The following is an 11580-nucleotide window of genomic DNA, read 5'->3' as shown; positions in this document are numbered from 1 at the left end:
ATTAAGATCAAACTCACATGAATTAAATGCTCGTGTAAAGTCAGGATAAAAAAAAAAAACAAAACAGCTTGTCGCTTAAAAAGCAGCCGGTTTTCAGGAGACAAGCCGACGGTTTCTTAGCTAACTCGTAGTGTGCTGAAGCCAAATATCAGATGTTTTGTGGCGTGGAAGCCGCCGGACAGCTCGTTAGTGTCGCTAGTGGAGATCATTAATCAGTGCTGATTGTCTCGGTGCTGCTCCTGCAGGACGAACTCGCTTCTCAGCTTTAATGCGACTTTATTATCATTATTTCAACCTGCTGGATTTTAAGGAGTCAGTGGTTTAATTATAACGAGCTTCCTGCAGCTCTTTTACGTGAATTATATAAATTTTCAGTCTGACGGAAGTTAGAAACAGAAATTAGCCAAATGGAACGACGTGTTTTAATCCAAGCACGCCGCTTTGTTTCCACGTGAAAGCAGAAAAATATCGTTTCTATAAAACTGTCAAGTGAGTTTAAAGCAATTTAAAGGAATAAAGAAAATGCAAATGTGTTTTTCCTGCTAATGGAATAAACTGTCGCCACCAGGAGGCGACATGGATGTAATAGACAGAGCAGAAGAAAATGAAAACGCTAAAACAAAACCTTAACGATGAAAAAACAAACTAAATTTTGCTCATCGATGAGAAAAAATATTTAAAAAAAAAGTCTTCAGGAATCATTTTAATCCAGAAAGTTGTAAATATATTAATATTATTATAATTAGTCATATGAGTTAAACGTTTGTTTTAGTTTCCTTGAAGCTCGTTAATTATTTAGGGAAACTCAAAAACAACCGTCAGAAAATTAGAAATTTCTACAGTTTTCTGCGTTTTCTAATCCGATGCTTCAAAACGCACATTTAAACTATTTTAAAGTTAAAAATAAACTTTTGTTTGTTTGGATCTGAACCGTTAATCTGCTTCCATCGGTGGCGGCAGAAACACGGCAGTAATTTTGCCGTAACGACTTCAAATTGATCCAAAATGACAAAAAAATTTCATAAACTGTTGCTGCAAAGAGAAACGTGGTGATGGAGACCGAGAAGTTCTCCCAGAGTTTCCAAAGGACTCAAAATGTTTCTAAACTAAACTCAAATCTTCCCAGAATGACTCGAAATGCAACAAAAATGACTTGAAACTTGTGGAACCTGCTGACTGGACAAACCTCCACATGAGAGGAATCCAGCCGTAAACTAGAACTACTGACGCTCTGATAGACGTTCTGGAGAAGATGATTCACCTCCAACATCAGCTCCAACGTTCAGCTCAATAAAAGAGAGAACCGTGCCCGTCACAGGCGGCTAATTTCTGTTTCCTTGAAGTCAGACTGAACATTTTAAAGAATTAATTGCAAAAGGAGTGAATCGTCTGTGAGTTTGACCAACTGAGCGAATCGGCGTCGACGCAGCAGGTTGAAATAAACCAGAACTTTCCTTTAAAGCGCATCAGAGGAGCAGATCGGCGAAACCTTAAACAACAGAAAATAAAACGCTGGAAGTTTAACCCTCTGAACCGCACACTTCATTCATTAACTAGAAAAAAAGATTAATCGGAGGTTCAACTCTCAGGCTTTGAACTCATCCTGTTTATCGCGGCGTCCAAAAATTCGCCAAAAATAAAACCTTCGCTCTGAGTAGATTCTGTAAAAAATGAAAAATTCTGAACTCTGTGGCACAACCGGCCAATCAGGAATCACTCAGCTCTGACCACCAGTCATGTGACAAATATTCAGACAGTTTAAATGTGAAAACAAAGTTAAACATCTACAGTCTGTGGAGGCTCCACGTCGTCCTTCTAAAAACCCCAGAGACACTTTATTCTCAGGTTTTGTAAACTACATAACTGAAAAACCTTCCTTTTTCTCTACTTTCTGTTAAACAGCGTCATGGCGTTTCTCTTCTTCTTCGTGGTTCCATAAAGGTGCAGGACTTTAGATTAGAGCAAAAAATGAAAATAAAGAACCTGCTGCTTGGCGTTCAGAGGGTTAAAGAAGCAGATCAACAGAACCACCATCAGACCATCAGAACGTTCATCCTCCACAAAGCACTGAAAAACAAAAAAAAAGTCAAATGTTTTCATCACCTGAAGCAGTTTTTAGGGTAAATTAAGGAGAACGTGAGTCCACCTCGACAGCAGGTGGCGGTAAACAAACAGAGGAGATCTGAGTTTCAGGTCACAGTGAAGCCGACACGAGTGTCTCTGGACCGGAGGTGTTTTCAGACGACAGCAGAGTCAGTGGCCCGGCGTCGCCCAGCGCCGATCTCCAGCTACATTTACTATTCAGCTAGCGCTGTGACAGGCTAGCTCAGGTGGGCAGGTGGCTAGCATGGCCGGCTAGCTGTTGTGGTTGTCGGGTCAGCGCCGGGAGCTGACGGTGTTGGCTGGTTTTAGTGCCCAGGTTCTACGGACTCGTCTCCCGGTCCTCCAGGAGAGCGCTTTCTGGGCTGCTGGTTTCTCAGTCTCTGCGCCGCAATCCGCTGATGTCACTTCCTGTTGTCGGCGGTGGAGTTAGCTGTAGTGTCCGTCTTGGCGGCGGCGGCGGCGTCCTCGGTGTTTCCGGGCGCCGCCGCGTTAGGACCGCCCCCATTTTGAAGTGTTTCCTGTTTGTACTGTTGCAAGGCGCGGTTGACGGCGTCCTCGACCAATCGCCTGCTGACCCTCAGGAGCTCCGCCTCATCGGGCTCAGACCGGCGACGCCCACCTGGACGAACAAGCACAACAAAAACAAACATCAACAACGTTTCAGGTCGGTGAGAACTTGGAGGCTGATAGAAACAATTCTTTACTTATTGGTCTCAGCAGGATCCTACGACTGATCCTCTGTTGACACCCACGATCACGACATAAAATATTACTTCACTATATGCTAGAAAATCAATCGATAATTGATTAATTTATAACACAAATCAAGCACACTTTTTCTAGCATGTCATGCGGTAGCTGGTTGTCATTAAGCCTCACAGAAGTCTTTGTGATTTCGTCGCTTTACAAACTCCTGAAACACTCTCCGGTAGCCAACACGGACCTTCCTGCCTCGTCTGGTCGCTACAGTATTAAACAGTACAGACTCCACCTGGTGGCACAACCAGGTACTACAACAAATCTATTATATCGAATATCTCAGAAAACCAGGTATCAGCACATACTGAATATTCGATGTCTTAGATCGTATCGGGGCAGAAGAAAACTTGATTGCAACAATATTATATTCAATCAGAAGAACATCTCATATCCATTATGAGCAGGGGGATGATACATTTTAAATTTTTAACGATCAGTATCGACAACAACTTGAGAATATCAATCAATAACATATCTATTTGTAACACAAATCCAGCACAATAAGCTGGATGTCATTAGGCCTCATATACACGGTTGTCATGGTGCCCCTTCACTGCAATATGAAACAGCAAAGACTCCACCTGGTGGCGCAACCAGGTACTGCAGCTGATATATTATACAGTTTTCTTTTTTTTTTAATTCTTGGAAAACAGCATCGGTATTGGCAGATCCTAAATATTAAATGCCTGAACAACTAATTCTATTGAATGTAATTCTGCTACTAAAATCATTACCAACAAGTACGCGACTCTTTATTAATACGACGCAGCAAAGGGTTTCCATATATCATGTGGGAGTCCAGTTCTGGGCCAATTCAGAACCAAAACACAGAAAAGCAGCGCCTCTCCTTCACTGTCCAGCTGTTTATCCTGATGAAGACTTTGCTGGCTGTCGAAGGGGAAACTCTGGGTCAGTTTAAGAAGCCGTAAACAGAACATTGATCATTTAGAACCATTAACGTGGAAAAAAAATGTAAGCAAACAGCCGCCTGTTTACAAATCCAGCAAACATGGAAAAATAATGTTTTTGGTCTTTACCAAGTCCTAAGAGGGAAAAATATCTAAGTGTTTAGCAGCGAAATGCTCCAGAGGGTCACTGCTCGGAAAATAAAAGTGACCTCCTCAGAATCAGCACATTTGAACTTTAGTTTATTTACTGACGCCGTGCAAAGTTTTACCTTCATACTGTGAATATTTCCAGTTACAGGCCCCATAAGGTACATTTCTATGCTTCTTAATGGACTTTTTCCATCATTTCTGAGCCTCAGAACTTCACCAGAACAGCAGACAGACATTTTCAGGGTTTTGAGTTCTGTAAGCAGATCAGTTTTACTTCCACTAAATCTGGTTTTCATTCACCACAACCAGCTCTGAGCATCAATGAACAGGTTCAACAGCAGAACTGCAGCAGGTTATCGTCTGTAACGTGGAGTCATGGAAACAACCACTGGTTCCTTGGATTTATTCTAATACACGAATATTTTAATATGTCTTATAGATGTGAAATGTAAACACAACGCTGGTGTTTTTATAGAATAGTTTGGATAAATTAATTGTCTGAGAGCTTCGATCTCAAATTCGACACATTAGAAGATAGTTTTGGAATCACGGCTGGAACCAACCGACCATCCATCCTACATGCTGATACGAGCCTTGAAGGTTTACCCAGAATGCACTTGTTCTCAGAAATGATGGAAACAGTCCATTAAGAAGTGCTAAATCTGGACCCTCCTCTACGGACTTCAGGGGAACTCTGGACACATCCACAGTCTGAAGGTGGAGCTCTGCATGGCTTCATTAAATACACCTGGACTAAAATTCGACTTTTCAGCTTCGGGACCAAATGATCTGTTTACACAGCGTTCTAGAACAAACGAGCATCTTGTTATTGAGATTAAATGATGATATAGAACACGTACTGCACGGCGTCGGCCTCTTTCAAATGCCAATTTAGCGAGACGTGCAATCAAACGGCAACAACGCCCCGAGACCACAGACGGCAATTTTCCAAGAACGGCAATATAAATGTAAAAAATGAAACCCATCATTAAACTGCAGATTGCTCGCTGTGCTTTTGCCTCCAGCTGCTGTTGGACTCCGCCGCACGAGGCGCGAATGACAGATTCCAGCTCGTAGCTTCGGCGACTTCTAACTCGGCGCTAGATTTGATTGTCGCTTCCCGTCGCTTTCGGGTGTCTGTTTAGACGCCACCGGGGCAGATTTCATTCCTATTTCTTTTACAAATACGTTTGAAAATGAAAACAGTAAATAACTATCAGTGTGACGATGATAAATCACCACAGAGGGAATCCAGCAGCAGCCTGGATGTGACTGAGATGATAAACAGGAACATCTGAGCTCCTCTGTGAAACAAAACCAACAAAAGACGGACGTGGCCACGCTGACAGCGATCCTCAGTTAACGGATTAACGTTTAGAAACCAAACTGGCAGCCGTGATAGCCTTTAAAACCTCTATTAGCATAATTGCACCGGTCAGAGAAAGGAAACGAGATACTGCCGTCCTACAATTACATTTAAAAGCTCCACTATTAGTACGTCTCTATCAGCACTTCTACTCATAAACGAATCTGTGCACCACCATTGATCTATATTTTATTTAAGTTTGCGTTTTTGCTGAGCTTTAATTTATTTTGTTTCATCTAATGTTTTGTGTATTTTATTGCTTTGTGAAGCACTTTGAAAGCCCAGTTTGAAAGGTGCTATATGTGCAATATCATTTTTTTCTCTCATCCAGAGGAATTTGGACAATCTGAACTTATGTCTATTCTTGGTTTATTTGTTATTTTTCTGCTGATATTTCTCAGATGTTTACGCTGTCCCCTTTGCTGCTGTAGCAATGCAAACTTCTGCTCTGTGGTTTTAATAGAGTTTTATCGTTTAATATCGTATCAATCAGCTGTTTTCTAGCACTACAACTTCAGTAAATTAAACAGTAGCAACAAAACACAGCACTGCGCTAAAACATGCTCTACTTTACCATCTATTTTTCTCTAAATGGGACCAAAATTTATAAAATAAACAACTTTCTGTATTGAAGGAGACTTAAAACTAGTAATTGAGACTGAAAACTCCTTTGGAAAATGTTCACTGACTTTATAAATCAGGTAAGAAATAGCTCATTCTCTCATAGACTCCTGTACAATTTTTTTTTTTACAACTAGAGGAGTCGCCCCCTGCTGGCTGCTAGAAAAAAATGCAGGTCTACATCCATGTGGTGTTTTTTTAGGGCAGCTCGAAGCTAGTTTTAAATATTCAACCGCTAACCTTGAGTTTCACAGCGACAATAGCTGATTGTCAACAACAAGGTAGTGACATTTCATCGTCCATTTTTCTCTAAATTGGACCATAATTTAGAAAATAAACAACTTTCTGCATTGAAAGAGACTCGAAACTAGCAATCGAGACTGAAACCTTGTTAGGAAAATGTTGACTGACTTAATACATCAAGTGAGAAGTAGCTCATTTTCTCATAGACTGCTATGCAATTTTGTGCAACGAGAGGAGTCGCCCCCTGCTGGCGGTTAGAGAGAATGCTGGTTTACGTAGCTTCATTCTCCAGACATGGAGTCTACGTCCATGTTTTTGCTCCACTGCTCGTTCTGCTCGAGTTGCAGACAAAATGGCAGACATACAGACAGTGAAGTAGAAAGAGACTCAGACGGACATAATGGCATTTAGAAAAAAAAAAAAAAAAAAACATACAGACAGTGAAGTAGAAAGAGACTCAGACGGACATAATGGCATTTAGAAAAAAATAAAAAAAAGGAGAGCCGGGCAGAAAGTCAATAATTCATGTGGACAGACAGTTGAGCAGGCAGTCAGCAAGAAGGACAGCCATCAGCGAGGCATCCAGAAAGACAGTAATAAAGAATCACTCAACCGTCCAGAGATGAACCATAACCACTCCGACCGTCCACTCCCAAGGTCGGCCTCATCTACTGGACCACAGACTCCCACTGGGCCCATAGGTTTGTTTATCTGGGAGCAGCGTGGCCTTCTATTATTCATTATAGAAACAGACTGTAGGTACAGGAGGGGGTCTGTCCGGGTCAGAACCGATCCCTCAGCAGAAAACACTGCAGGTGATTTATTCCTACGCTGATGATTTTTACCGTACCAGCCCGGTGTCATTTCATGTTTGTATACATTAATATTCCTGTTTATAGATAAAAAAAACATCTAATCCTGATTTCTTGAGGTAATTCTTCAGTTATCTGTCCTTATAGATGAAATATAGCAGAAAAAAACCCCACAAAACAGATATTTACAGGGTTATACTTGTATTTCAGAGACACATTTACATGCTTTAATGCTCAAAAACACCTAATTTTCCCGTAGCAGCACTGCGTCGCTTCGTGTTTTAATGTTGTTTTGTTTTTACAGGTTAACCTTCGATTTTCAAAAGACGCCGTGACATAAAAAGACATATTTTCCAGCCTCTAATCCTGCGTCCCTGAGTCCCTCGCTCACATATCTGCTGTTCCACGTCAAAGAGCCCATAATGTGCACGTTTACAGGTTTATTCTGGGTTCTACTAAAACACATCGGCACGTTTTAATGTGATAATAAAGCTTCTCAGATTTGAGTTCCGCTGCTCAGAATGATGCTAAAATACACATAAAGATTCTTGATGCCATTTTCAATGTCATCTCTTTTTTTAAAGCTTTATTTCTATATCTAAAAATAAATCAACATTGTGAGTTTATTACTGAGCGTTGTTTTGGATTAAACCTTTGCTACCATTGGTTGTTCACATATACATGAATCGAACATTTACAGTTTTTTTAATCTCATTTTTGGCGTCTACTAGAATATGTTTTCATATTTTAATGTTAATAAACTCTTACTGAACATCACCAAGAAAGAATAACAACAACTGTCCTGATCTGAAACACTTCCTAAAGACTTTTTCGTTGCAGATGGACAGAGTTTTTAGGTTTCTTCTTCTTCTTTGTTGACATGTTTTTTTTTTTAGTAGCTATCAAACAACTGGTTTTGTTTCTGGCTTCTCTACAGCCACGTAGCCTCTAGCGCCACCTTCTGACGACGCTGCACAGCTGAGTTTATTCACTGTGAAGCAGTTAATGGCAAACGGATTCATTTACTTATTTTTTTTTTTTGTAAAATCTTTTTGTGCACTCTTTATATGAGGGCTGCTATTCAGGCGTTCTGCAAATACGTTACCTCATGATGTTGGAAGAAAAGCCTGGACTGAAAATTTGGTGCTTTCTGTCGACTTTGAGCTTTCGTCGGCACAAAAAAGCAGCTTTATGACACACTAAAGAAAAGGAGGGACCTAAAACAAAGAACTCTTTAAATCAGAATATCCTCAAATAATCAACACATAAAGGTGCGTTTAACCTGCTGCTTCCACCGTTAACAGGTTAAAACTGGTGAAATGTGTCTTAACAGCAAACACTGGAGTCACTAAGCTGACGGCTGGCGTATCTATCAGAAGCCCACCGGTGTAACTTCCACTCCATTTTAACCACAACCTCCAGTGAGTTCTGTCGACACCAGCACCGTGAGGACTGGTTTGTTTGTGCCAAGCAGAAGCTGGACCCGTCAGAGCTGCTGCCGTGTGTCCTCGTTCATTTATCTCCAGCGTGCTCACATCAGCTCACTTTTCATTGTTTTGTTTTTGGCTAAACTGCTCTGAGCGTCGCACGGCGCTTTTGTCGCTGTGAGTCTTGGTTTATCGAGTTTTCTCAGGAGCCGTACGGAGACACGATTTGATCGTCGTCGTCGTGCCTTTCTGGGTAAACTGTGTGAACTCATGAGTAAGGGAAGCCGGCGCTGCTGCTGGCACTAATGATCACAGTCATGTTCCAATCATGTGACTTTTCACAGCAACAACTCCTGGTTTACGTGTCCGGCAGCAATCAGCCCATCATCACATGGACTAATATAGTTTTTTTTTTTTATTGCTCTGGAAACAGATTCCTCACTTTGCTTTATTTGCTTTCTAGTGGAAGACAGTTTGAAGGTCAGCGATAAATAGCACATCTATAAAACTAACTTGAGGATTCTTTGTGAATGTCGCTGTTTGAAACGAGTAACCGAGTTTGTTTTGAATAAACTGCAGTGTTGAGGCGGACTGGTGGAGAAAAGCTCTACACGACCGGCCTTCCAGGATCAATCTATCACCTTTGGTGGCAGCAGAAACAGACTACTCTTGAACACCCCCTGGTCTTCACAACTTGGAGCTCATCGAACTCATTTAACGTTTACTGAACGTTGACTTGGAGTCGGCTTCAGACTAACCGGCGCAGCGTCTAAGAAATCGTTGGTTTGGTTCCATTTTGTTGGCTTTACGAGGTAAAATATTGGGTTAAGACTAGCAACATAATTAGCATATTTGGGATTACAAAAGCTTAAAAATTAAAAATAATGTAAATTACTACTTCCCCTGACTCCAATTTATATTAAGGCCGAGACCCTACAGTGTTATTAATTATGGAGAATAATCCAGCTAATATAATTGAAGCTACACCCAAGTATCCTGGACTTTTTTGTTATTTTGGCTGTAAAAGAGTCAGAGATCATGCTATGAATGACTGCTTTTACCCTTTTTTATCTCTAGCCTAAATGGTTGAGGAGTTACGGTGACGTGAAGCCCACATGCGTTCAGACAGCAGTAACTTGTGAGTGCGTTGCTGTACCGTAATCCATCGACTTTTCCCGTATAGCTCATCTTCTTGTCTTTCAGAAACCGTTTGAATTTTCTCTCGAGCACAAACGGTAACGGAGCTACGGTAATTTAAAGAGCACTTGTAAATTGGAAGCAACAGTGCTCTGATGCAAAACCTGCGTTATCGTCTATTTAACTCGACACTGGATCACATTTCACTAAATTAACACCTTACTGTGATGAAGGAGATGTGAAACTAGCGATTGAGACCATAATGCCATTGGGAAAATGTTTATAAAGGTAATAAATCAAGTGAAAAGAAGCTCATTTTCTTGTCCACACGCTGACTTATTTTTGCTGCCAGAGGAGTCGCCCCCTGCTGGCTGTCAGACGGAATGCAGGTCTTAGGCTTCACTCATTCGAGTTGTAGACTACATTCATCGTTTATAGACAGTCTATAGATCGAACGTATTTACAGAAAACGTCCTCGGAGTCGACTCCAAACTAACAGAGTCCATGTCAAAGTTGGCGTTTCTGCATTTCGTTCAAATAAACGGACAAAAATTTGAGTGTAAACTTCGCAACCAGCAGCTAAGTTGTCCAGCAGTTCTTGTGCTGGATCACTAGTTGGTATATTTTCAGAGATCATATGAATATGTGCAAGTGCTCTGTTTATATTTGTATTTTAGTAGAAAATAATCAGGTTACAATGATCTAATATGCTGCAATTACTCGCTTTTTATGTCGATTTACAATCCATTGAAGCTAGTAAAGCTGCAGACAAAGTGAACTCGAGAACGTTTGTTTCATCTACAGACAACATGCTGATGTTTCCTCGCTGCGACCAATCGATCGGTTAACGAGTCGCTGTGATTTCAGTCAACAAAGATCTCCTTTGGTTGTATGAAGCCCTAAAAGCAACTGTAATAAATGCAAAGGAATCTGCGGCTTCACAGCGGGATTCCTGCAGATTCGTCCAAACCACAATCAAAGCAACAGCACAGGCTTGATTTATACGTTATTTACATGTGAGTCGCTGTGTGTTGGAGGAAGTTGCAGCGGCATAAACTGAAGGAATGTCCGTAAGCAAACACCAAAACATGAGAAAGGCAAACATCATAAAGCAACGCTGCTCTAATGCTTGGAGAGCTGCAGACCAGAGTCAGTGGATTTCTTTGTTTTGCTGATATAAAGTGTATTCTTGCATTTCAGAGTGCAGGATCAAACGCTGGAAGGCCGTCCTGGGTTCATCTTTGCTCCGGGAGTCAGTCGGGGATGCTCGTTAAGACGAGGCACCATTAATGGACAGCATCGCTAATCACTTCCTGCCTGAACAGAACCGGCTCTGCTCGAATCATTTAACGTAATTTAAAACATGCTGCAGAGACATCAGATTGAGGGTGATTGGATTACACCAACATCAGCAAAAATATTTAGATTTTTTGAGGAGGCTGTGATTGTTTTTAATCAATGAATCAGAAAGTGAAAGCATTGACAGCGTTAATCATCGTGGATGTGATTATCGTGCAGGATGAGTATTGCAGCTTCATCCTGTAAATCTGTTTAAACGAGCTGATTGTGAACACGTGACACGAGGAGGACACATACTTGAGCGTTTGACTTGGAGTGGACTCTGAACCAAATCTGCAACACAAAACACAAACATCAAATATTAAACGAGCACGAAACAGACGTCTCGGCGTCGTCTTGAACTTTGCACGCTCACGAAACGCCGCGGCCATAAAGGCCCGTTTGTCTGATAAACACAAGGGAGGTGCTTTTAGCGGCGGAGAGCAGTGATTTTAAAGATTAGGTCTGGAGCTCCGGGCCACACGGAGGCTAAAAGAGATGCACAAAGAGGAGGAAGCGAATTCTGTCACGAGGCTGCAAAAGTCTGCAGAGTAGAAATAGGATGCAGGTGTGCAGCTTTTTTGGGGTCAGAAAGCCAGAAATTGGAGCGTAATCTATCACACAAGAGTGGAAAAAATATATTTAACCCTCTGAACGAAACATTTCACTGTCGGCTCATTTTTCAGCATAAAGTCCTCGAGCTCGACGGAAGCAGA

At 41.4% G+C, this 11580-nt stretch overlaps 1 protein-coding gene across 2 annotated transcripts in view; it reads right to left on the bottom strand.

The window, feature by feature from the left end:
• Positions 1-1810: 1810 nt before the first annotated feature.
• The window catches only part of akap7 (A-kinase anchoring protein 7), a 68586-nt gene continuing 58816 nt past the window's right edge, over positions 1811-11580 (bottom strand). The window contains exons 10-11 of one of the 2 annotated variants that reach the window (XM_008300405.1): positions 11123-11158; positions 1811-2722 (exon numbers count right to left, since the gene is read on the bottom strand). In XM_008300405.1, coding sequence (XP_008298627.1) covers positions 2505-2722; positions 11123-11158 — 254 coding nt within the window. In that variant the 3' untranslated portion in view covers positions 1811-2504. The remainder of the gene's footprint in view (positions 2723-11122; positions 11159-11580) is intronic. The other variant, XM_008300406.1, reaches the window with a different exon arrangement.

Source organism: Stegastes partitus, unplaced genomic scaffold (assembly GCF_000690725.1).
Source record: "Stegastes partitus isolate 25-593 unplaced genomic scaffold, Stegastes_partitus-1.0.2 Scaffold1535, whole genome shotgun sequence".
Lineage (NCBI taxonomy): Eukaryota > Metazoa > Chordata > Actinopteri > Pomacentridae > Stegastes > Stegastes partitus.
The sequence above is the reverse complement of the archived record's forward strand: the minus strand, read 5'-3'. Positions and strand labels throughout refer to the sequence as shown.